This window comes from Rhinoraja longicauda, chromosome 16, assembly GCF_053455715.1.
Source record: "Rhinoraja longicauda isolate Sanriku21f chromosome 16, sRhiLon1.1, whole genome shotgun sequence".
Taxonomy (NCBI): domain Eukaryota; kingdom Metazoa; phylum Chordata; class Chondrichthyes; order Rajiformes; family Arhynchobatidae; genus Rhinoraja; species Rhinoraja longicauda.
In genome coordinates this window covers 35,658,080-35,685,416 of record NC_135968.1, presented here as the reverse complement: position 1 = coordinate 35,685,416, position 27,337 = coordinate 35,658,080, and the positions used below count along the sequence as shown (strand labels likewise).

The window sequence follows — 27,337 nt, the reverse complement described above, 5'->3', positions numbered from 1 at the left end:
GGCCTAACAAAGCAATGGAGTTAACACACCTTGTCCTCATCAACAAAGCTGCTGTAGAGATGGTCGACAGCTTCAAGTCCTGAGGCATCCATATTACCAGAAACCCAACCTGGTTCATTCACACTGATATTGGTTTATTAATGTGAAAGGTATCGGGATACAGTGAAAAACTGTTTTGCGTGCTATCCAGACATATCATACCGTGCATAAGTACATTAGATAGTGCAAAAGAGAAGATAGTGCAGAATATAGTGATGCATCTAAAGAGAAAGTGCAGATAAAAAGTGCAAGGACCACATAAAGTAGATTGGAAGATCAGGAATTTATCCTTAGCATATGAGAGATCCATTCATGAGTCTGGTAACAGTGGGGATGAGGCAGTTATTGAGTCTAAACCTTTTGTCCCTTTTGCTGGTTCATGATCATGGTAGCTGCTTTCCTGAAGCAGTGAGAAGTGGAGTTGGATTCAATGGAATGAGGGGTGGGAGGAGGAGTCTAATAGCTAATAAATCCCCATGATGTGATGATCTGCACCCTTAGTTTTTGAATCTGGTGGCTATGTGATTGTGTATAGCAATCACCTTCCAAAATTCCACAGATTCCACAATGATTTCCATTATTTGGAATGTAGCAAATCTAACTCCATTATTTAAAAAATAAGAGAGAGAAAAAGGAAATTCTGCCATCAGCAGAAGAAAAGATGCTGGAATATAGTGTAAAGGAAACAGTATCAGGCCATTTGGAAATAATAATACATTTTAGAATTAACTAGGCTTATGAAAGCAAAATCACGTTAATCACGCAGAATAGATACAAAAACTGATGATATAGTGTATTTGGGCTTTTAGAAGGCCTTTAATAAAATGTTATACTGGAAATTATTAAGTAAAACAAAAACAGATAATATTCAACTATGGATTAAAAAAACAGGGCGCAGTCATAAAAATGTCATTTTCTGTTGAAAAGCTTGACAAGCAAGGTGCTGCAGTGATCAGTCATAGGGCTCCAGGTGTTACAATATTGATCAATAATTTGGATGAGGGTATAAAGCATAATACATTTTAGTTTGCTTGTGATACAAAACTCGGTAGCAATGGAGTTGTGCAGTGTATGTAAAAAGGCTTTTGGGGGATGTAGACCGGATAATGGATTGGACAAGGAAATGGGAAGTGGAAGATGATATGAAAAAATGTAAGATCCATCATTTTGGTAAAATAACAGAATAATGAAGTATTTTCTAAATGAGTATATTCAAAACAGGGATTGAAAGACTTTAAGATATTAAGGAAATTGCCTTAATAGTTTATCCTTATCACCCTATATTTATACATTGTGACATAACATTTTCTTTACTCTCTGCCTTCAGTTGCTACTGTGCAGTAAAAAGAGACTTCATTCTTATACCGGCTGCAATTATCCAGCATGTAGCCCGTCGATACTGCAGGAATTGTTAATGTAGGGGACTGCATTGTTGTTCCTGTGCAAATGAACCCGGAAAGCCTCACATTGAGGATTAAAACATTGCAATGTTCGTAATGACCATGTGATTGTAATTGAACTTACGTACAATCACCATATTCAAATATTGTGATACGTAAACTACTTCAGGTATATATGGGAACCATGGGAGTTAAATGAATGTTACCGACTGAATTCTTGGGAAGCCTGAAATCCTGGTAAATCTGTGGTCAGTGATATTTGCAACTCATGGCTTAAGTCAAGGAACACGCGCTCCTTGAAGTAAGAACATCCGTGACATTTCAAAGTCTGCATGAATTGCAAGCTTTGAAATATGGCTCATGTCCTGTATTGATCTGGAGATTAACTTCACATTCTACCCACAGAAGGCAATAGATGTCTGTCGCTCTTGCCTTGAAAAACCTTTGCCTACACATACATTACTCCTCAGAAGGTTGGAGGTCAGAAAATATATCCCAAAAGATTCTTGGAATATAGGAGACCTTTTGTTCCCCTTCTTTTCGGCTTCTCTGACAAGTCATTCTTGTCTCTGGATCCTCCCCTCCTGCTCTTGGTTGTTCCAGAAGCTCAGTAGGACCACGAATGAAATTCCCATGACAAGCAGCAAAGACGGTAAACGTGAGCTCAGTGTCACTCAAACTCTGCACGACTTTGATCGCAAAAAATGAAGATTCCAGCCAAAGTTACTATTATCCATCGCAAATACGTTGAAAGTTTCTGATCACGTTCAATCAATTTTACACAGAAAATTAATTGCCAGTGAATGGAAAAATTTCCCTCATAAAACGGTTCAGCATTCCCAGTGGCTTTTGCCCTTGAAACTTTTCTTTTAAAATTAGATGTAGAAATTAGATGTAGATGAGGAAGGAATATATCAGACTAAAATAAAGTAAAAATTTTCTCTGGAATTTAAGCAAATCAATGCAGCAGGTCAAGTAGGAATTTAGCCATTGACCCATATTTTCTTGAACTAGTCTCATGGGTATCAATGAGTAGGATCTGTGATCGCTGTTACAACTGCTAAAGAAAGGTAAAGACTTGATCCACGAAAAGAACATTATGCTAAGATAACAAATCAAATATAAAAAAGAAGCATACTCCTGCAAGGATGCCAGTAATAATTACTATAAATTAAAAATTGCTTAAAGAACCGTATAACCTAAAAATAATGATTAAAAAAAATTAAAACATTGATAATTAATAGAGCAGATAAGTAAAGAAATGTAAGGATACATCTCATTCAATGATCCAGAAGATTTCCTATGTCTATTGAGGGAAATATTTTCAGATTATCAGACAAACACGAGCTGAGAACGGGGGTCAGAGAATGTGTGGTAAATAAAATGGAAATGAAGAAGAGGACCTGATTGTAATAGTTAGGACATGACAAACACTTAAAATAAGACAAATATGTTGCCATTGTGCACAGTGGAAGCAATATTTGGATATGTAATAATTGTACCAAAGCACCCTGGTAGAGTAAGGTCTCCTTTATCTGAGATTTAAGCATCCAGAATTCTCACGCAACTAGCACAAATTTCTAAGAATATTAAGTAATTTCCAATTCCAAACTGCAAAATATTTGTGGAAAGACATTTTTCAGTTTATCAGTGCTCAGTTTATTAATATAAAAGGACGAGCAGATGTAGTCAGATGAGCAGCAACATCCTTTTGAAGATTTGAGAATTCATGTGAAAGGGACTACAATCATTCATTTGTTTGTGCTATATTTTACATTAATATTGTCCGGCCTTGGAATATAAAATTAGAGTAAAACATCATTTATAAAGCTGATATATAGTTCAGCAACGTATTTAGAGACATGCATAGAATACAAATGTATGTCATGGAGAAATGTTTTACTTGAGGAATTATTTTGCAATCGGCAGAATCATGCTACCCACATCCCTTGCTCCCCATGGATGCCAGACGGATGAGAGTACGCTGTATCATCAATGAACATCTTTAAAGTCATACATTTGTTCTTTTTCGTATTTCTCCATGAAACATTCCAACATTTGATTATAAAGGAAAATCCATATGTAAAATTATCCTCAAATTCAACCACTCCTCGTCTCCATTAGCCACCCGCCCAGGACTGTGTCGCCAAGTACAACACCAAATGAGAAGGGCATTATCACTTCAATGGAGTTATCCTACCTCCTCCTCCCCCCCCCCCCCCCCACTCCCCAATAGACAATGGGAGTTAGAGGACAAAATCTGCAGGGAGATCAGTAGTAACAGTGGGACTTTAACTTTCCAATTGTCGACTTAGATTGCTAGAGTACTGACGGCTTGGATGAAGTGAAATTTGTTAAATGTCTTACATGTTGATGTCCCTGTTAAAGACGAGGCAAACGTCAACCATTGGGAAATAAGACAGGGCAGGTGACTGAAGTGTTGTTGGGGGAGCAATGACAATAATTCTACTAGTTTTAAAATAGTTATCAAAAAGGATTGGACTGGGCCAAAGATTGAAGTTTAAATTGGAACAAGGCCAATTTAAATGGTAATAGACAGGAACTTTCAGAAGTTGATTGGGAAGACTGTTTGTAGGTATAACAGAGTAGGTAAAGGGATGTCTGACAAGTGGGAGGCTTTTAAACATAAGACAGTGAGAGTTCAGGGCCAGTACATTCTTGTTACAGTAAAGGACTGGCAGGATTTGGAAACTGTGGATGACAGGGGATATTAAGGCTCTGGTCAAGAAAGGATAGGCATATGTCAGATATAGGCAGCTAAGACACCCTCGAGGAGCATAGAAGGTATAGGAGTGACTTAAGACTGAAACCAGGAAGACCCGAAATGTCACACATTCCTTCTTTCCAGAGATGTTGCCTGTCCCGCTGAGTTACTCCAGCATTTTGAGTCTATCTCAGACTAAAAGGGGACATGAGATAACTTTGGCGGTTAAGGTAACGGAGAATTCAAAGAGATATGACAAGCATATAAGGGGAAAAGAGTAACTATAGAGAAAATAGAGCCCCTTAAAGATCAACAAAGTTGTCCACGTTTGGTGGCATGGTGTTAAATGAATATTTCTCATCAGTATTTACTGTGAAGAAAGACATGGATGCAAGGGAACCAAAGAAGATAATAGTGATGCCTTGAAGAGAGTCCATGTAATAGAAGAGGAGGTGCTGGAGGTCTTAAACTAAATTACAATTGATATATCCCCAGGATCTCATCAAGCTAAGGAAAACATTGCAAGGCCACTGGCAGAGATATTTGTGTCAATCACAATCACGGCTGAGGTACCGGAAGACTGGAGGGTAGCTAATGTTGTGCCTCTATTTAAGGAAGGCTGAAAGAAAAAGCCTATGAACTACACAGACTGGTGAGCCTTACATTAGCGGTGGGTAGGTTATTGGAGGGAATTCTGAGTCATGATGTACATGCATTGGGAAAGACAAGGACTGATTAGAGATAACCAGCATGGCCTTGTGCACGGTAAATTGTGTCTCACCAGTGAAAGTTGTGGAGGTGACCAAGAACATTCATAATTCATGAGGGTGGTGTGGTAGGCGTTATCTCCATTGCCTTTAGCAGTGTACACATGGGAGGGTGGGCTGGAATGTGAAGTGAATGTGGGATTTGATACGATACGATAGAACTTTATTTATCCCAGGAGGGAAATGGATCTGCCAATAGTCATAAAAACACAAAATACATGAAATTAATGTGATGAGTGGAAAGAATTGGAGATGTGCAAAGATTGGGGAGGGGGTGTTGGGGAAGGGGAGTCAGTCTCAGTCTACCCCATGACTGAAGGGGGAAGAGTTGGACAGTTTGATAGCCACAGGAAAGAAGGATCTCCTGTGGCATTCTGTCCTGCTTGGTGGAACCAGTCTGTTGCTGAAGATATTCCTCAGGTTGACCAGTGTGTCCTAGAGGGGGTGAGCTGTATTGTCCAATACGCACTGCAGTTTGAGGAGCATCTTCCCCTCCAAGACGACCTCCCATAAATCCAACTCTGCTCCCAGAATGGAGCCAGCCTTCCCTGTTAATCCTATCGGTGTCCGCGGCCTTTGCCCTGCTGCCCCAGCACACGACAGTGAAGAAGATGACACTGGCTACCACTGATTGGTAAATGGTATTACAAAATGCTGGAGTAACTCAGCAGGTCAGGCAGCATCTAGGAGAGAGGGAATGGGTGACGTTTCAGGCCGAGACCCTTCTTCAGACACTGCCTGACCTGCTGAGTTAGTCCAGCATTTTGTGATACCTTCGATTTATACCAGCATCTGCAGTTATTTTCCTACACTGATTGGTAGAACAACTGCAGCATTTTACTGCAGACATTCAAGGAGTGGAGCCTTCTCAAAAAGTACAGCCGGCTCTGTCCCTTCTTGTACAGGGCCTCAGTGTTCCTGGACCAGTCGTTTACTGTCCAGGTACACTCCAAGGTATTTGTACTCCCTGGTAAACTGCACATCCACACCATTGATGGAGACAGGGGATAGGGGTCTTCCTCTTCTAAAGTCCAACATTAACTCCTTAGTCTGGTCGGTGTTGAGCTGCAGGTGATTCAGCCCACACCACTCAACAAAGTCGTTGATTACACCTCTGTATTCAGCTTCCCTCCCCTCACTGATTCAGCCCACAATTGCAGTCATCTGAAAGCTTCTGCAGGTGGCAGGAGTCCGAGTTATTTCTGAAGTCCAAGGTGTAGATGGTGAACAGGAAGGGAGAGAGGACCGTCCCCTGAGGAGCCCCTGTGTTGCTCACATATTAACATATTGTGGTCGTCCAGTCAGGTAGTTGGGTGATCTAGGACACCAATGGAGCATACACCCGCATCTTTGTCAGTTTGCTCTCAAGCAGTGCAGGCTGGGTGATGTTAAAAGCACCGGAGAAGTAAAAAAAACATGACTCCCACAATGCTTCTCGGCTTATCCAGGTGAGCAAAGGAACAATGGAGCAGGTGGATGTTGTCGCTGGCCATCATCCACCTCCTCCATTGTTCCTATGCTCACTGGATAAGTCGGGAAGCATTGTGAGAGTCATGTTTTCTTGATCCCTGGATTCAGGGTGAGCTAGCCAATTAGATACAAAACTGGCTTGAAGGTAGGAAACGGAGGGTGGTAATAGAGGGTTGTTTTTCAGACGAGAGACCTTTAACAAATGGTGTGCCACAGTGAGCTATGCTGAGTCCATTGTAGTTTGTTATTTACATTAATGATTTGGATGTGAATGTAGGTGGTATGTTAAATAATTTGTTGATTTAATGATATAAACAGGTTTCAAGGATTAAGATCAATGATGTAGAAAGAACACTTCAACAATATAAAACTTTAAGAAAAAAATAAAATATTGATTGAAACAACAATGGGCGGCACAGTGGCGCAGCAGAGTAGTTGCAGACTTAGCGTGTCAGAGACCCAGGTTCAATCCTGACCACGGGTGCTGCCTGCATGGTTTGTATGTTCTCCCCGTGACTGCGTGGGTTTTCTACTGGTGCTTCGGTTTCCTCCCACACCCCATTGATGTACAGGTTTACAGGTTAATTGACTTTGGTAAAAATTGTAAATTGTACTTAGTGTGTGGATAGTATTAGCCTACGGAGATCGCTGACTGTAGGACGAAGGGCTTGTTTCCACACTATCTCTAAACTAAACGAAACAATAAAACAGGGGGTTCCACACCTTTCCTATGCACATGGGGACTCTTTTGACAGCAGTGTGGTCTAGAAAACATGAGTCTCCTGGCATATTTCTGGATCCCAGTTCAAGGAGGTCCAGTGAGCTCTCTCGCAGCATGCATTCATATAATCAATAAGCCAGCACTTCTTTCCTAATCTACAAACAACAGATGCCAGCTACATTAAAAAAAACAGTTTGCCTCTCTCACACAGAAATTATGGTAGTTATGATACAAAGCTATTTACTGTAGTAGGCACCAAGCTAGTCCAAATCACCTTCTTTGATAAACAAGCTTGTCTCATCTCGCTACTTTATTTCACGTTTTACAGCTGCAGGTCGCAACACTTCATTATTTACTAGTTTTTTTTCTAAAGCTTGCTCAGCCTAGGTATTGTTCGCTGACAACTTCATTTGAATTACAGACATGTCTTAACCCGTACATTACTACAGATGACACCAACATTGGTGATATAAGGGGCAGTGAAGAAGGTTTTGTATTATTACAATGGAATCTTGATCAACTAGGCCAATGGGTACATATTTTCATGAAGCTGTCAACACAGCTGAACAGGATGGTGAAAAAGGTGTTTGGCACGCTTGCTTTCATCAGTCTGGTTATTGAAAACAAGAATTGGACTGTCATGTTATAGCTGTACAAGTCGTTGGTAAGGCCACATTTGGCTTACTGTGAACAGATTTGGTCGCCACGCTTAAGGGTGCAAAAATAATTCTCAGAATGTCACTGGGTCTTAAGGGTTTAAGGTATAAGGAGTCTTTTTCCACTGCGTAGGAGGCTGATGGGTGACCCTATAGAAATATATAAACTTATGAGGGGCATAGATAAGCTGAAGAGCCACTTTCCTTTCCCAGGGTAGGAGAGTCGAGAACTAGAAAGCATAGGTTCAAACTGAGCACTTTGTGTCCTTCATCCTTGCACAAGTGTTGATCGAAGCAATTGCTTGTCAATTTCAACAGCCTCTGCAGCATAACTAGCAGTCTGTGTTCTTAAAGAGACAAAGGTATCTGATTACTGTGGGGATGCTCCGTCCGCAATGACAGAAATCCGTTATAAAGAGGTCCATATTAACGAGGGATTACTGTAATTTATAGTAGTCAATTAACCTATCATACAGCACATCTTTGGAATTTGGAAGGATATCAGAGTACTCGAAGAAAGCCCGCCAGGCCACAGAGAGAATGTTCAAATTCCATATAGAAAGCCATGGGATTAGACCTGATCGAAGGAGATGTGAGGCAGCAGAACTGCTTACCACTGTGCTATCCTGTCCTGTATTTCGTTATATAAAAATAAGATTACACTTTTTTTTCTTGGCTTAGGGTGTGCCTGAGAGCAATTTGACTATTTTTGAGTATTTTTTCAAATTTGGATTTGAATACTGGAATGTTTTGAGACTTTCTTTACAAATGAAATTGTAATTAATAATTTAAATGATAAAGCTTTATTGGATGTGTAGGAAAGAACTGCAGATGTTGGTTTAAATCGAAGATATAGACACAAAATGCTGGGATAGCTCAGCGGGACAGGCAGCATCTCTGCAGAGAAGGAATGGGTGATACCGGGTCGAGACCCTTCTTCAGACTTTATTGGATGGTGGTAGGATGCATGGTGCAGCTGGTAGTGCTGCTGCCTCACAGCTCCAGAGACTCAGGTTCAATCCTGATCTCCGGTGCTCCCATTACAAGAGTTTCCATGTTCTCCCTATAACCAAGTGGATTTCATACAGATACTTTGGTTCCCTCCTACATACCAAAGACCAGTGGGTCAGTAGATTAATGGACATGTTAATTGTCCCGAGTGTGCAGGAAAAATAGGTACTCAGGAAAATTATTGAGGAATGGGATCGCTCTGTGGACTTGATGGGGCAAAAATTGTCTCCTTTTATGTCATAAGAAAATGTGGAAACAATGTAATCAAGTGCAGAATATTGGAACTGCAAAGAAAAGTTAAATGCCTACTTAGCAAATTTACAGTGGATTAATAAAGGATGAAATATTACAAACACAACATCTGACAGCAGCAATTTAAAAATCCCATACAACGCTAAACTACACCAGCCAAACCAATGAAAAACTTCGCACTCAGGCAAAAGCTATGAAGATGGCAAATATTAACCTTTTGGTTGTGGACTCTTCATCAAAACTAATTAATCCATTCCCTCGATCATAAATGACTAAACTGAAAATATTCAGCAATTATCTGCTTTAATTTAAATTTTCAATATATACAGTTCATATGCTTTTCAATAAAATAAAGTTAGAGGATATCATTAATAAGGCAACAGCATTGCACTGTCTGCCTAGCACTGATTGTTAATAAACAAACCAATAATTAAATGCTGGAGGCAATGCACAGGAAATCCATAACGTTTTACACTATTTGGGACTAGTCTGAATTTTGAGGAAATATTGAAGATCTGGATTTAGGAATATATATATATCCATGTCAATCAGGGCTACTGTTTTTTTTTTACATTAATGCATGAAATTAAAAATAAAACAGTGGCTCCATCTTTTACTCTATTAACTTTAGACTTTAGAGATATAGCACGGAAACAGGCTCTTCGGCTCATTGAGTGTCCGAGTGAACAAACGATCACACCGTACACGAGCACTATACTACACATTAGAGACGATTTCACAATTTTACCAAAGCCGATTAACCTACAAACCAGTATGTCTGGAGTGTTGGAGGATACTGGTGTCATCAGAGAAAACCCACATGGTCACAGGAAGAACGTACAAACTCCATACAGACAGCACATTAGTCAGGATCGAAGCTGGGTCTCTGGTGCTGTAAGGCAGCAACTCCTCCTCTTGCTATTCTGTTGTCACCATTTTGTGTGTTCTGAACATATTTTGGTAGTTTTTATCTGCATTTAGAAATTAACTGGAAAATGACCCCAGAGGGATATATAAGATACTAAATGATGCAGAAGAGACCAATTTGAAATACTGGTTCAAGTCGTGATAGTGAAACAAGGGGAGAGGGCTCATTGGACAACAAAACTTAGGACATTTTTAGACAACAGAAAAAATAGGTGCAGGATTAGGCCATTCGGCCCTTCGAGCCATTCAATATGATCATGGCTGATCATCTAAAATCAGTACCCTGTTCCTGCTTTTTCCCCATAACCCTTCAGCCCAAAGAGCTAAATCCAACTCTCTCTTGAAAACATCCAGTGAATTGGCCTTCTGTGGCAGAGAATTCCACAGATTCACAATTCTCTGGGTGAAAAAGATTTTCCTCATCTCAGTCCTAAATGTCCTGCCCATTATTCTTAAACTGTGACCCCCTGGTTCTGGACTCCCCCAACAACGGGAATATTTTTCCTGCATCTGGCCTGTGCAATCCTTTAAGAATTTTAAATGTTTCTATAAGATCCTCTCTCATCCTTCTAAATTCCAGTGAATAGAAGGCCAATCGACCCATTCATTCATCATGTCAGTCCCGCCATCTCGGAAATTAACTTGGTGAACAAAGGCTGCATTCCCTCAATAGCAATAATGTCCTTCCTCAAATTAGGAGACCAAAATTGCACACAATACTCGAGGTGCGGTCTCACCAGAGCTCTGTACAACTGCAGTAGGACCTCCTTGCTCCTAAACTCAAATCCTCTCGCAATGAAGGCCAACATCCCATTAGCTTTCTTCACTGCATGCTTACTTTCAGTGACTGATGTACAAGGACACCCAGGTCTCGTTGCACCTCCCTTTTTCCTAATCTGACACCATTCATCTAATAATCTGCCTTCCTGTTATAGACAATAGGAGTAGGCCATTCGGCCCTTCAAGCCAGCACCGCCATTCAATGTGAACACGGCTGATCATTCTAAATCAGTACCCCGTTCCTGCCTTCTCCCCATACCCCCTGACTCCGCTATCCTTAAGAGCTCTATCTAGATCTCTCTTGAATGCATTCAGAGAATTGGCCTCCACTGCCTTCTGAGGCAGAAAATTCCACAAATTCACAACTCTAACTGAAAAGGTTTTTCCTCATCTCCGTTCGAAATGGCCTACATCTTATTCTTAAACTGTGGCCCCTGGTTCTGGACTCCCCCAACATTGGGAACATGTTTCCTGCCTCTAACGTGTCCAACCCCTTAATAATCTTATACGTTTCGATAAGATCCCCTCTCATCCTTCTAAATTCCAGTGTATACAAGCCTAGTCGCTCCAGTCTTTCAACATATGACAGTCCAGCCATTCCGGGAATTAACCTAGTAAACCTACGCTGCACGCCCTCAATAGCAAGAATATCCTTCCTCAAATTTGGAGACCAAAACTGCACACAGTACTCCAGGTGCGGTCTCACTAGGGCCCTGTACAACTGCAGAAGGACCTCTTTGCTCCTATACTTGCTCCTGTTCTTGCCATCAAGTGGATAATCTCACATTTATCCACATTATTATACTGCATCTGCCATGCATCTGCCACTCACCCAACCTATCCAAGTCACCCTGTAGCCTCATAGCATCCTCCTCGCAGCTCACACTGCCACCCAGCTTTATCATCCGCAAACTTGGAGATGTCACATTTAATTCCCTCGTCTAAATCGTTTATTTGTAAATAACTAGGGTCCCAGCACCGAGCCTTGCGGCACCCTACTAGGCACTGCCTGCCATTCTGAAAAGGACCCGTTAATTCCCACTCTTTGGTTCCTGTCCGCCAACCACTTCTCTATCCATGTCAATAACCTGTCCCCAATACCATGTGTTCTAATTTTGCACAATAATCTCTTGTGTGGGACCTTGTCAAAGGTTTTTTGAAAGTCCAGATACACCACATCCACTGGCTCTCCCTTATCATTTCTACTTGTTACATCTTCAAAAAATTCTAGAGGATTAGTCAAGCATCATTTCCCCTTCATAAATCCATGCTGACTGACCAATCCTGTCACTGCTTTCCAAATGCACTGCTATTACATCTTTAATAAATGATTCATGCATCTTCCCCACTACCGATGTAAGGCTAACTGATCTATAATTCCCCGTTTTCTCTCTCCCTCCTTTCTTAAAAAGTGGAGTTACATTAGCAACCCTCTAGTCCACAGGAAATGACCCAGAGTCGATTGAACATTGGAAAATGATCCCCAATACATCCACGATTTCTAGGGCCACCTCCTTCAGTACTCTGAGATGCAAACCATCAGGCCCTGGGGATTTATCTGCCTTCAGTCCCAACAGTTTATCCAACACCATTTCCTGACGAACGTGGATTCCATTCAGTTTCTCCCTCCCACTAGATCCTCGATCCCTTAGTACTTCTGGGAGATTGTTTGTGTCTTCCTTAGTGAAGACAGAACCAAAGTACTCATTTAACTGTTCTGCCATTTCCTTGTTTCCTATTATAAATTCACCTGACTCTGATTGTAAGGGACCTACATTTGTCTTCACTAATCTTTTCCTTTTTACATATGTAAAGAAGCTTTTACATTCAGTTTTTATATTCCCCGCAAGCTTTCTTTCATGCTCTCCCCCCCCGGCCCCCCTCTTAATTAACCCTTTTGTCCTCCTCTGTTGAATTCAAAATTTCTCCCAGTCCTGGGGTTTGCTGCTTCCTCTGGCCAATTTATATGCCTCTTCCTTGGATTTAACACTATCCTTAATTTCCCTCGTTAGCCATGGTTGAGCCGCCTTCCCCGTTTCATTTGAGAGGGATCAACAATTTTGGAGTTCATCCACGCAATCTTTAAATCTTTGCCATTGCATCTCCGCTGTCAACCCTTTAAGTATAATTTGCCAGTCGATCCTAGCCAATTCCCATCTCATCACCTTCAAAGTCTCCTTTCTTTAAGTTCAGGACCCCAGTCTCTGAATTAACCGTGTCACTCTCCATCCTTATGCAGAATTCCACCATATTATGGTCACTGTTGACCAAGGGGCTTTGCACAACAAGGTCACTAACTAATCCTTCCTTATTACACAATACCCAGTCTAGGATGGCCTGCCCTCTAGTCGGTTCCTCTACACATTGGCTTAAATTCCAGGAAATCCTCCTCCTCCTCCTCAGCGCTGTTACCAATTTGGTTGACCCAATCGAAATGTAGATTAAAGTCATGATAACTGCTGTACCTTTGCTCCATGTGTCCCGAATTTCCTGCTTGATGATATCCCCAACCTCCCGACTGCTGTTTGGCGGTTTGTATACAACTCCAACAAACATTTATCTGCCCTTGGTTATTTTGCAGTTCTACCCATACAGCATCCAAGCTAATGTCTCTCCTTACTATTACATTAATCTCCTCTTTAACCAGCAATGCCACCCCACCTCCTCTTCCTTTCTGTCCATCCTTCCTGAATATTGAGTACCCCTGCATGTTTAGCTCCCAGCCTTGGTCACCCTGGAGCCATGTCTCCATAATCCCAAGTATATCAACGATAGACACAAAAAGCTGGAGTAACTCAGCGGGACAGGCAGCATCTCTGGAGAGAAGGAATGAGTGATATTTCAGGTCAAGACCCTTTTTCAGACTATATCATATCCGTTAACTACTAACTACGCATTCAATTCATCCACCTTATTATGAATGCTCCTCACATTAAGGTTTGTTTTTCTTTTCTCCCTTCCACATTTTGCTTCTGTCCTCATTTTACGACCCTCTGTCTCCTTGCATTGGTTCCCATTCCCCTGCCCTATTTGTTTAAACGTGACCTTTTCTACACTCTCTTTCCCTTTAACTGCACGCATACGCTTCCACGTTGTTGACCCCACCCCCCCACTATTTAGTTTAAATCCACCCATGGAGCACTAGCAAACCTGCCTGCCAGAATGTCGGCCCCCTCCAATTAAGGTGCAACCTATCCCTTTTGTACAGTCACCCCTGCCTCAGAAGAGATCCCAGTGGACAAGAAATCTAAATCCCTGCCCCCTGCACCAACTCCTCAGCCACACATTCAGATCCCTATCTCCCTGTTCCTCCCCTCACTAGCACGAGGTACTGGAAGCAAACCAGAGATAACCACCCTAGAGGTCCTGCTCTTCAGCCTACCACCTAGTTCTCTATACTCAGGTTGCAGAATCTCCTTCCTCTTCTTACCCATGTCGTTTGTGCCCACCGGCACAAAATAATAAAAACTTATAATGGATATCAGGGAAGAATGATGGAAGTGAAGTTTATGAAAAGATTTAAGAGAAAATTAAAAGTGCAGCTAAAGATGCAGAGGGGTGGGGTAAAGTTTAATTTCGTTCGGTGGGTTAATTATAATAGAGGAAATAACAAGGCTGGGCCAATATTTATAATCCATCCAATTGCCCTTTGAGAAGACATTAAAAACATTACCATATTAGCTGGTTTTCCTCTGATGGTCTGGTAGTTTTATGCAGTCATTTAAAAAAACTAAAACCACTTGTTTTAACCCCCAAATTCCACACTGCTAATCTGATTTTAATTCCATAGCTATTCAAATGGGATTTGAACCCAGGTTTCTGGATTACTTGTCGAGTATCTAAACCACTACATCACCACCATATGCAGTGCCCCACTAAAATGGAGAAAAGCTTACCTTAAAATTTGCTCTAAGACACTCTTGTTCCTGAACTTTGGTGGTAATTCACGTATGGTTTTCACGGTGAAACACTGAATATCTGCAAGAGCTTGTTAAGGCATTTTAGGGATTAATATACACAAGTAGCATTTGAAAGAGATCAAGAGATCTGGTAACAACATATGATTTCATGCATATTCTAGGTTTAAACTAAAATTCACTTACTACTTAACTTTCAGGCACCTTGCAGCACCCTCATTTCAATTTTTATATTACTTCACCAATTATCCACTTACTTAACTACTGTCTCACCTCCAACTTTAATCCCTTGTTCATACTGAAACATTTATTCGTTCCATGTTGCACTATTTTCCTAATATGGTCATCATCTCCAATCTTGCAAGTTCAAGGGGTAAGAAGCTGTGCATTTGTGGCACCAGTGGTTTGGCCATAGAACCACAGATCATAAGGTCACAAGGAATAGGAGTAGAATTAGGCTATTCAGCCCATCAAGTCTACTCCGCCATTCAATCATGGCTGATCTATCTCTCCCTCCTAACCTCATTCTCCTGCCTTCTCCCCATAACCTCTGACACCTATACCAATCAAGAATCTATCTGCCAAAAATATCCACCTACTTGGCCTCCACAGCCTTCTGTGGCAAAGAATTCCACAGATTCACCACCCTCTGACTAAAGACATGTCTCCTCATCTCCTTCCTAAAAGAATTCTGAGGCTATGACCTCCAGTCCTGGACTCTCCCACTAGTGGAAATATCCTCTCCACATCCACTCTATCCAAGCCTTTCACTATTCTGTACGTTTCAATGAAGTCCCCCCTCATTCTTCTAAACTCCAGCGAGTACAAGCCCAGTGCCGACAAATGCTCATCATAGGTTAACCTACTAATTCCTGGGATCATTCTTGTAAACCTCCTCTGGACCCTCTCCAGAGCCAGCACATCCTTCCTCAGATATGGTGCCCAAAATTGCTCACAATATTCCAAGTGCGGCCTTACTAGCGCCTTTTAGAGCCTCAAAATAACATCCCTGTTTTTGTATACAAGCCCTCTTGAAATAAATGCATTAAGTTTGCTTTTTTTACTACCTACTCCCAGTCAATGGCCAAAACACCATCTGCCCACTAGTCCAAGATCATCCTGGAGAACGATGATAACCTCCAGTTTATTTATGCAATATCTAATCATCTTTATAAAACGCTGTCTTTTGCACTCACTACCCAGCCTCCAGAACAAAATGCTCATGACATTTTCGGTAAAACTGAATCCATTTGTTTTGGACCATTGCTTTTATCCGCATCCTGCTTCCTATCAAGTCAAACCTTGGCCCAAGCTTTATTTTGACATTGTTTTAATGCTATATCCTCTTCTATTTCTAATGCACCTCCCCCCATCCCCTATTTCACTCCACCTTGTCTGTCAAAATTCTGTTCAAAATGTTTTCTGTGGTTGCTTATCTATTCTTTGAACCTGAAACTCCATAATAAACCAAGGCTCAGTTCCTTTCTACATGGGCTTTATTGTTATGGTCAATACATTTGAAAATATGGGATGAGACATCCAGTGGCATCTTGTCATTCGTGTTGAACTCTCTAGTGTTTTTTAGTTGTGTGATATCTGGTCTTTAGTTGTGTGATATCTGGATATGCTATAATAACCATCATGACTACATGCTGAAAAATCCTAAGGGATCAGTGACGGCACACTTAATAGGTTCTGCACCTGTTCCACTGAATATAGGTATGTTTGCAATCTTGAACTGTTTTTCTGACTCAACACTTTCTCCATCACAACTATTGCCCATTTCTATCTCCTTAACATCATCCATCTCAGTTAATTTGCTATTAACATGCCATCCAAGAATTTATCCTCTCCAAATTCAAATATCACTGTGATCGCCTGGTCAGCCTTCTGTCCTCTGCGCTCTGAAAAATAAAGCACATCCAAAGCTGCCCATATCCTATTTCTCATACATCACTTTTACTCTCTGTTGATTTATTGTGGTACCCAATCCACGTATTAAATTATAAATCTTACATTCATTCTTGGCCTCCCCCCTTCTCTGGTCTTGTGTATTCCTTCACCAGCAGTCTTCCTTTCACACATCTAGTCACGACTCGAAAATTCTATGCAGAACCTCTCTCCCTTAAAATGCACAGCAGTTCAAGCTTTTTTGGCCCCTTTCCACTTTCATTCACTTTGACTCACCATCATTTATGATTGATTACCACACATCTCCCGGGATATGTGTGTGTTGAAACCTCAGTGTAAATGTAACATGTCATTGTTTCACTTTTAAAATGTTAAAGTAATAATCCACTTCTATTCTAAGATCCATTTTCTATCTTCATCATTGCAGTCTTTACTAAATGATGTGAAAGTTTCATTACGCTATTTCAAACATTTCAGGCTGAAATAATTATTTTAATCTCATTGGAAAATACATGAGAAATCTAGCTATATATATATATATATACTGTAAAAATAACAAAATAGTAAATTCAGATGTAAATACAAATTATGATATTTCACAATGCTTCAAAAGAGATCGACTTGCAACATTTATAATATTAATTGCCCCATATGTTGTGCTACAGGTGAAAGATAAATTGTATCATTATGGAACATGGCTTGGAAATACAGCTTCTCTCAATAGTATACATACAAGCAATTGGACTGTGTCTATAAAAATAATATAACATACCTGAGTTTGTATGAGATCATAAATGTGCGTAAAATGCATTTTCAATGCAAAGAAATTGAAATAAGCAATTTATATCAAAGAAAAACAGAACATGCTGGAAATACTTAGCAGGTCAGGCCGCATTTGTGGCAAGAACAGAGTAATCGTTTCAGGTTGGATAACTGATAAGAAGACAAAAGAAACTTTTAAAGCTGCAGGGAGGTCAGGGAAGAAGGGATGTCCCTCAAACCAGGGTGACCATGTGGACAAGCTTAAAAAAAGGTTATCTGGTTAATGAGTGAATGGGTGCAGTTACATAGTGACAACATGGACAAAGTAGCATTGATGAAAGAACGTGGGAAATGCAAAAGGTAGAGGACAAGGATAAGCCCAGCAGGGCAGACTGGGTATCTCCATTACCAGAGGGGAAAAAAGCTGAGCTAATATCACAGATGCAGATCAATATAGACCAGTGGCACAGCAGTAGAATGCTGCCTCAAGGCACCAGAGATCCCAGTTTTAATCCTGACTATGGATGGTGACGATGCGGAGTTTATATTTTCTCCCTGTGATCGAATGGGTTTTCTCTGGGGTCCGGTTTCCTCCAACATTCCAAAGACCCCTGCATGTTTGCAGGTAAATTGGCTGCTGTAAATTACCCCCAAGTGTGTGGGATATGAAAGTGGGATAACATAGAACTAGTATTCAGGTGATCGATGGTCGACGTGGATTTGGTGGGCCAAAGGGACTGTTTCCACACTGTATCTCTAAAACTAAAAAGCTAAAACTAAACCAAGAAAGCAAACTATCTAAAGTTGTAGCATTTAGTACCGAGTCTAGAGGCTGCAATGGGCACAGATGGAAAATTAGGTGCAGTTCCTCAGCTTGCATTGGGCCTCACTGTGATACCATAGAGTGAAATGTCAAAGTGGAACAGGGCATTAAAGTGGTAGGCAGGGAAAAGTCTACGGTTGTCCCATGTGGACCGAACATTAGTGCTCGTAAAACTATAAATCCAATTTGTGTTTTGTTTCTCCTCATTGTAAATACAGAATGTAATGCACTAGGTTGGTAGAAGTGCCAATGAGTCGCTGCTTCACTCAGGCTGTCTAGGTCAGCATGAGTGAACCGTCAGGTCCCTGGATGGTGGGAAGGGAAGAGGTGAAAGGGCAAGTGCATCGTCTGTAGACTAAAAGGAAAGTGCTGTAAGAAGGGGGTGGTTGGTGGGAACAGTAGAGTGGATCAGGAAGTCACAAAGGGAATGGTTCGTACAAGGTGCTGAAAGGGGAAGAAAGGATAAGATGTGTTTAGTGGTGGAATCTCTTGGAAGGTGGCGGAAATTACAGGTAATAATCTGTTGAATGCGGAGGCTGGTGGGGTGGAAGGTGAACTGAGACCTTGTTCTATCCCAGAGGAGAAGTGATGAGGGAAGAGGCACAAGAAATGAATGGGATGCAGTCAAAAGATTTCTTAACAGAGGTAGAGAAGAAGACACAGTTCAGAAAGAAAAAAAGACATTTCAGACACACCATTAAGGAAAGTCTCATCTTTGGAGCAAAAAACAGGTACTCCCTGAGTTATGAACACCATTCTTATGGACACTCCATACATACAAATGAGCATTTTTGAGTTCGGCAGGATGGATGAAGTTGGATTTACCAGCTGCTTTGGGACTACAGGTGGGAATGAGGCATTACCACGGTGCAACAATCAAACTGAGCAGATTTATTCACTCACTCACTGAGTCAGTGAGGGGGGCTGATGGCTGTTCTCCCCACACCTGCTTCCTCTCCCGCAACTGCCGTTTCTGTCATTCCCTCCCAAACACTGCTTTTGTTCACTTCCACTTACGAACAGTACCCAGATGCGGAACCTGTCGCAATTGGGGATGGAGGAACCATGAGAATGGAATAGAGTCCTTACAGTAGGCAGCGTGAGTTGAAGATTAGTCAAAATAGATGTGGGAGTTGTTAGGTTTTTAATATATATGTTAATAGACAGCCTATCTCCCGAGATGGAGACAGGCATCCAGAAAAGGAGGGGAAGAGTCAGAGAATAGCCATCTGAAGGTGAGGGCAGGTAGAAACTGGCAGAAAATGTAATGAACTGTTGAGTTTTTCATAAATGCAGAAGGCAGCACCAATGTGGTCAAAATATATATTCCTCAAATTTGTTTTCAACTGTAGCAACTGTTTGTCAATCTAATCACCTTAAATTTTATTCTGATGCAAATATGCTTTCAGTAAGATTAAGGATGCTGTATTGTGAAAAACATACAAAAAATAATCGAACAAGTTGTTATATTATTATGTATGTGACAACACCATCTGAACATGATGGTGCTGACAACGGAATTTTTGTACAGCACAATTGGTTGTTAAAAATGTCACAAAGCTTCAGTAATCACTCAGCCATAGAAATGTAAATTCTATTTTAAGTTTGAGCTGTATCAATTATTGTGAGTTATGTAAAAATTTAGAATGTTGTTATTGTCAACATTAATATTAGTTCCAATGGTTCCAGTTGAAGCAATTTGACATCATGAATTAAATGTGATCGAGATACTAAGCAGGGCATCCTGAGGCCTGCCAGCCTGCTCCACCAGTTTGATGAATCTGACATATGGATGGTCAGCTTGTATCCATAACATGTGTATATCCGTAATGATATAATGGGAGTGGGAGGAATGGGGAGCAATGGAACAGCAAGTTCATGGAGCTCCCTAGATTTAGGACAATTCATGCCAATATTACAACATCATGACCAGCATGTATTTTCATTTAAATAGATTATAAAAAACACTTTAAATAGAACACATACGGGAAAAAAAAGAGCTAGACCATTGACCATGATGTTTAATATGATCATGGCTGATCTATCATAGGCCTCCAAGTCTTCACTGTTCCCCAAATCCCTTAATTCCGTTACCTCCACCAAATAAATCCCATTGCATAGCTTCCACAATTTCATAGAAACATAGAAAAAAGGTGCAGGAGGCCATTTGACCCTTTGAGCCAGCACCGCCATTCATTGTGATCATGGCTGATCATCCACAATCAGTAACCTGTGCCTGCCTTCTCTCCATATCCCTTGATTCCGCTAGTCCCTACAGCTCTGTCTAATTCTCTTTTAAATTCGTCCAGTGAATTGGCCTCTACTGCCTTCTGTGGCAGAGAATTCCACAAATTAACAACTCTCTGGGTGAAAAAGATTTTGCTCATCTCAGTTTTAAATGGCCTCCCCTTTATTCTTGGACTGTGTCCCCTGGTTCTGGACTACCCCCAACATTGGGAACAATTTTCTTGCATCTAGCTTGTCCAGTCCTTTTATAATTTTATATGTTTCTATAAGGTCCCCTCTCATCCTTCTAAATTCCAGTGAATACAAGCCGTCTTTCCAATCTTTCCTCATATGACAGCCCCGCCATCCCGGGGATTAACCTCGTGAACCTACGCTGCACTGCCTCAACAGCAAGGATGTCCTTCCTCAAATTAGGAGACGAAAACTGCACACAATATTCCAGATGTGGTCTCACCAGGGCCCTGTACAACTGCAGAAGGACCTCTTTACTCCTACACTTAAATCCTCTTGTTATGAAGGCCAACATGCCATTAGCTTTCTTCACTGCCTGCTGTACCTGCATGTTTACTTTCAGTGACTGGTGTACAAGGACACCCAGATCTCATTGCACTTCCCTTTTTCCTAATATGACACCATTGAGATAATAATCTGCCTCTTTGTTCTTGCTGCCAAAGTGGATAACCTCACATTTATCTACATTATACCATATTTCCCAGGATGTAGAATTCTGGAGATGCATTACTGTCTGTAAGACAACATTTCTCGGTACCTGTTTAAAATGAGTAGCCCCCTTTTCTGAAATAAAGAGGCACACAGACTTTATCACTGGTGAAAACATAACAATATGTGTTCTGTCGTGCACCCTTAGGATCTAATGTTTCAATAAAGTCAGCCCTCAATATAAAACTCTTTGTTCAGAAAAGTAACATATTCTCTCCAAAACATACATGTCCGAGCACATACTAAGGATACATTGTGCAGATGAGTTTTTTATGTCATCACTTGGAGGAGATGTCGTCTTCATTTTTTCCGCATTGGGAAAAATGGTGAAAAGTCTTGCTTCAAATTCTTCACGTCTCTCATACTCTTTTCCTCTGTAAATGAACATCTTGTTCTGGGGAAAAAAAATGGCAGAGCTTAAATATTCTCAGTTTAGTACAAAGTAGACACAAGAAACTGCAGATGCTGATCTATAAAAAAAAGACAAAGTGCTGGTGTAGGAGCCATTTATGCTTAATTCAGTTATTGTCATTGTGTTATGGCTATGTTTTAATATTTCTAGTTTATGTCTTTTTTGCATGCTTATGGGTGTGACTTAATACGTAATGGGGAGTGTCTAGATGGGAGGAGGCTGGGACAGAGGTTGTGGGTCAGTTTAGGCTCGGAGGATGGTGAGCATACAGTTCTTTACCACGCGCTCGTACCATACGCTTGTATCAGCTATATTTGTAAGAACCACACGGTAATAACTGCAAGATTTCTAAGATATTGTTTGAAGAAGAAACAGTTGATAAAGTACGGAAAGTGATGAATTACTCTTTGATTTGTGCTACTTTAATACAACCAATTAATTAAGAAAGGACGTTTGAAGATTCATTTTGTCATATCCGGGTGCGACGTGTGCGTAAGCTATAACTACATTTCATCCCCGAGTAGTAATGGCTATCGAAGTAGGACTTTGAGATGGTTTAGAAACTGCCATTACAGCTGGAATAACTCCAATGGTCAGGCACTTTGCTTTTTGCCATGTTTCCTGCAAATATGACATGTTCACAGGCTATCTTCACCAATGAGAAAATGCTCATCCTAGTTAAGTGCCTCATTAATTACTTGCAACTGTCAATAAAACATCACTGCAGGGAGATGCATTCTTATTGATAAGAGACTTTTTATGTACAGCAAATTAAGTTATATTTTGAAAGCCACTTGCATTCAAATTGTTAGGTTAGAAATGAGGAGAAATTTGATGCACCCTCTTTGCAATCAAATGACAAGTAGCTCTGTATGTTTTTGATGATTTCTGCCTAATTCATTTCTAAGAAATTGATTAAAGACATTTTAAATATGACTGTTACAGAGAAAATTGATTGCAGCTGACATTTAAGAAATTTGCTACAGAATCACAGTTATTTGCTCAATGATTTTCAATGTTGCTTGCTTTTCCAGTTTAGTCCAGTTTTTCTTCATAATTTTATTTAACATCCAAAATACCTAATATTAGACACAAATAACTATAGAGCTGGTTACAAGAAAAGATATAATAGACAATAGACAATAGGTGCAGGAGTAGGTGCAATAGGTGCATTCAGCCCTTCGATCAGCACCCCGTTCCTGCCTTCTCCCCATACCCCCTCACTCCGCTATCCTTAAGAGCTCTATCCAGCTCTCTCTTGAAAGCATCCAACGAACTGGACTCCACTGCCTTCTGAGGCAGAGAATTCCACACCTTCACCACTCTCTGACTGAAAAAGTTCTTCCTCATCTCCGTTCTAAATGGCCTACCCCTTATTCTTAAACTGTGGCCCCTTGTTCTGGACTCCCCCAACATTGGGAACATGTTTCCTGCCTCTAATGTGTCCAATCCCCTAATTATCTTATATGTTTCAATAAGATCCCCCTTCATCCTTCTAAATTCCAGTGTATACAAGCCTAATTGCTCCAGCCTTTCAACATACGACAGTCCCGCCATTCCGGGAATTAACCTAGTGCTGGAGTTACTCAACAGGACAGATAGCATCTCTGGAGAACATGGATAGGCAACGTTTCAGGTTGGACCCCGTCTTCAGACTGATTGTGTTTGGAGGGAGAAAGCTGGAAGGGAGGTGGGACCCAGGCTTATATACACCTCCTCTAACCTCATCTACTGGATTCAATGTTCCGATTTGACCTCCTTTACATTGGCGGGTCCAACTGTTTGCCACTGGCCATATCTTCCCATCCCCTCCCCTCTCTGCGTTCCGCAGAGACCGTTCCCTCCGTAACTCCCTGGTCCACTCGTCCCTTCCTACCCAAACCACCCCAACCCCGGGCACTTTCCCCTGCAACCGCACGAGATGCAACACCTGTCCCTTTACTTCCCCCCTCAACTCCATCCAAGGACCCAAACAGTCTTTCCAGGTGAGACAAAGGTTCACCTGCACCTCCTCCAACCTCATCTATTGCATCCGCTGCTCTAGATGTCAACTTATTTACATCGGCGAAACCAAGCGCAGGCTCGGCGATTGCTTCGCTGAACACCTGCGCTCGGTCCGCATTAACCAAACTGATCTCCCGGTGGCCGAGCACTTTAACTCCCCCTCCCATTCCCAGTCTGACCTTTCTGTCATGGGCCTCCTCCAGTGCCATAGTGAGGCCCGCCGGAAATTGGAGGAGCAGCACCTCATATTTCGCCTGGGCAGTTTGCAGCACGGTGGTATGAACGTCGACTTCTCCAACTTTAGATAGCTCCTCTGTCCCTCCCTTCCCCTCCTCCTTCCCAGATCTCCCTCTATCTTCCTGTCTCCACCTATATCCTTCCTTTGTCCCGCCCCCGACATCAGTCTGAAGAAGGGTCTCGACCCGAAACGTCACCCATTCCTTCTCTCCCGAGATGCTGCCTGACCTGCTGAGTTACTCCAGCATTTTGTGAATAAATCATTTGTACCAGCATCTGCAGTTATTTTCTTATATTATATGTTTTGCCTAACTTCTGTGCTCGGTCCACCAAGGCCTCGTTTTCACTCAACAAACAGCTAACAATGGCCTGTTCCCTCTATCATCGTTACTTTTTTGCATATCTTTCATCCATTGTTCTTTATCTCTCTACATCATCGTTCAGGTATCACAAAATGCTGGAGTAACTCAGCAGGTCAAGCAGCATCTCTGGAGAGAAGGAATGGGTGACGTCACCTCTCCAGAGTTGCTGCCTGACCCGCTGAGTTACTCCAGCATTTTGTGATACCTTTGATTTGTACCAGCATCTGCAGTTATTTTCCTACATCATCGTCCATATCTCTCGTTTCACAAATCCCTAACCAGTCTGAAGCAGGGTCTTGACCCGAAACGTCACCCATTCCTTCTCTCTAGAGATGCTGCCTGACCCGCTGGTTTACTCCAGCTTTTTGTGTCTATCTTCTCCTAATTGTTAACCATTTTAACTTTCTTCCCATCCCCATAATGACCTTTCTGTTCTGGGTAACTGACCTACTTGTCAGGTTTGCCCTGATCCCACCTCTGTTCCAGCTTCCACGTGTGTCAATTTACTGTGCCAATTTATTGAATTGCCCTTCATAGAGATGTTAACAACTAGAATAAATCAATCAATACAAGTGCTCAAGCCCTTTGAAAATCATGAGCACCCATTCTGTGAAGGTTGAACAGAATTGGATAACTCCTGGATTTTTATATGAAAACAAAAAGCATATTCTTTCTTTCATCCTACTTCTAATAAGCAACGTTGTCATCTCAGTAAGAGATGTCATTGTCATTTTCATTGTCTAAGAAATTTCCATTTCTTTATAAGGATGACCAAAGAGAGTAATCATTTTCAAATCAACCTTGCACACTAATTCTTAAGTGGACAAGAGTAAATCAAGTTCACAGACATACTGTGGTCCTTTGAAATGCCAGAATTCCCAATGCGATGATCCATATTCCTCTTGACATTTGCTCACATGGAAGTTGCATTTGACATCCTACTGTGTCATCGATTGCAGTTAACATATTTATTTTATCTCTCACTTGCTTTGGGCACATGGATTTAGATTGTCTAGAAATTTACTTTAAGCCCCCCCCCTTTAAGCTTAAGTGCAAGTGTGAGTTGCCCAGTGAAGCTTTAGTTGAGGTGTGAATGCTGTGGACTTTTAATTCCCCCTTAATACATTCATTTAATCATTTGACTCATTAATAATCATAGCTCAGTGGTGCTGTCAAGAAGATAGATGTTAAACAATCAAAGTCTTCTCTCCTCTTGCTTTTAATCAGGCAAAAGTAACAAACATGGGAAGCAGAACAATCTGATCCATCAAGTCTTCTTTCACCACATTGGCTTGACCATCTTGTTGAACATTTCATTTTCCCCCTGACTTTATCTATTTGCTGTATGCACCATAGAACACGGTATAGCACACAGTAGAGCACACGGTATAGCACAGGAAAATCACGTTGTCCCCTATTGTCTGCGCAGACCATGATACCAAATTAAGCTCATCACCTGCCTGTATATGATCCATATCTCTCCATTCCCTGCATATTCATCTGTTAGTCTAAATGCCTCTTAAATTATCATATCTGTATCCACCAGCCACCCTGGCAGTATGTTCCAGGCACCTACCTGTGTAAATAAAACCTGCCTTTCTTCCTTTAAACTATTTCCTTTAAACTTTCCCTTTCTCACTTTAATATTTGGCATTTCCATCCTAGGAAAAACACCCAGACCAACTACCCTATCTACGCCTCTAATATTTATATAAACTTTGAACAAATTATTATAAACCTCTCCTCTCCCATCAGCCTTCAATATTCCAGAGAAAATTATCCAAGTTTATCTTCCCCCTCCTGATCATTAATACTCTCTAATCCACACAACATCCTAGTGAACCTCTTCGGCACCTTCTCCAAACCCACCAAATACTTCCTGTAATGCAGCAACTGGAACTGCACACAATACTCCAAATATGGCCTAATCAAATTTTATACTGCTACAGTGTGGCATCCCAACTTCTATAATAGCTCAATGGCCTGAATAATGAAGGTAAACATGTCATATGTCTTCTACTTGTGTTGCTACTTTCAGGGAACTATGGGCTTGCACCCCAAATCCGTCTGTGCATCAGTGCTCCTAAGGGCCCAGCTCTATACTGTATACTTTCCCTTTACATTTGACATCCCACAGAGCAACATCTCATACTTGTTCAAATTAAACCCTATTTATTACTTTTTCACTACCCACAGCTCCATCAGTTTCGTATCATATGCAAACTTACTAATCAGCCTGATCATTTATATATCACAGCCAAAAGAGATGCCAACACTGATTCCTGTGGAACACCACTTATCACATACCTCCAGTCAGAGAAACACACCTCCACTACTATCATCTGCCTTCAATGGCCAAGTCAATTTTATATCCAAGTCAATTTTATATCCAAGTCACTGTGCATCCCATGTGTCTTAATTTACTGGGTCAGCCTACCATAAAGAACATTATTAAATGCCTTGCTTAAGTTCATGTAAACAACATCCATTCCCCTACCCTCATCAATCATCTTCATCACCTCCTCAAAAAAGAGTTAAGTTTGTCAATCCCTACAAGACCATGCCATTCCAAATGTGAGTAAATCCTATACCTAACAATTCTCTCCAATAGCTTCCCTACCGCTGACGTAAAGGTGTATAATTTGCTGTATTATCCGTTATTCATGGATTGAAGGCACATTATTGACCTGACAAGGAGGTTGCTGAGGACTCACTACCTAGTTAGTTGCCAAAGTTGAAATCAGTTGTTCTGTGCTCTACTTCTGAAGCCAAACCCATACTCATGAAGACATTTACACACGCAAGATTCAGCTACCATACAAGTCCTTATAACTGCGATTCAGAGGCCTCTGACATTGACACTGGCAGATCTGCCCAATGGGTCTTCCGGTTGATAACCATTTTAACTCCTTTTCTCATTCCTGTACTGACCTTGCATATGATACAAAACTGTTGGAGCTGTGGGTAGTGAAAAAATAGTAAATAGGGTTTAATTTGAATAAATGTGAGTTATAAACATTGAATTCATCGAATTCAAGCAATACTCCCTACCCCCTCTCCTATGCTTGGTATTGTTCATGCCCTAAAGAATCTTGCATGAAGATGTCTGGGGTAGAAGTGAGATAGATGTAAAATACAAGTAGGAGAAATGAATATAATGGAAATATAAGAAAAAATGCAGATTGGTTTCTGTG

The 27,337-nt window shown here is 41.1% G+C and overlaps 1 protein-coding gene across 3 annotated transcripts in view; it reads right to left on the bottom strand.

The window, feature by feature from the left end:
* dock1 (dedicator of cytokinesis 1) overlaps positions 1–27,337 on the bottom strand; it is a 404,255-nt gene that overhangs the window by 61,113 nt on the left and 315,805 nt on the right. For all 3 annotated transcript variants that reach the window (XM_078413630.1, XM_078413629.1, XM_078413628.1), the window contains 2 exons: positions 21,381–21,522; positions 14,645–14,726 (listed from right to left, as the gene is read on the bottom strand). In XM_078413630.1, coding sequence (XP_078269756.1) covers positions 14,645–14,726; positions 21,381–21,522 — 224 coding nt within the window. The remainder of the gene's footprint in view (positions 1–14,644; positions 14,727–21,380; positions 21,523–27,337) is intronic.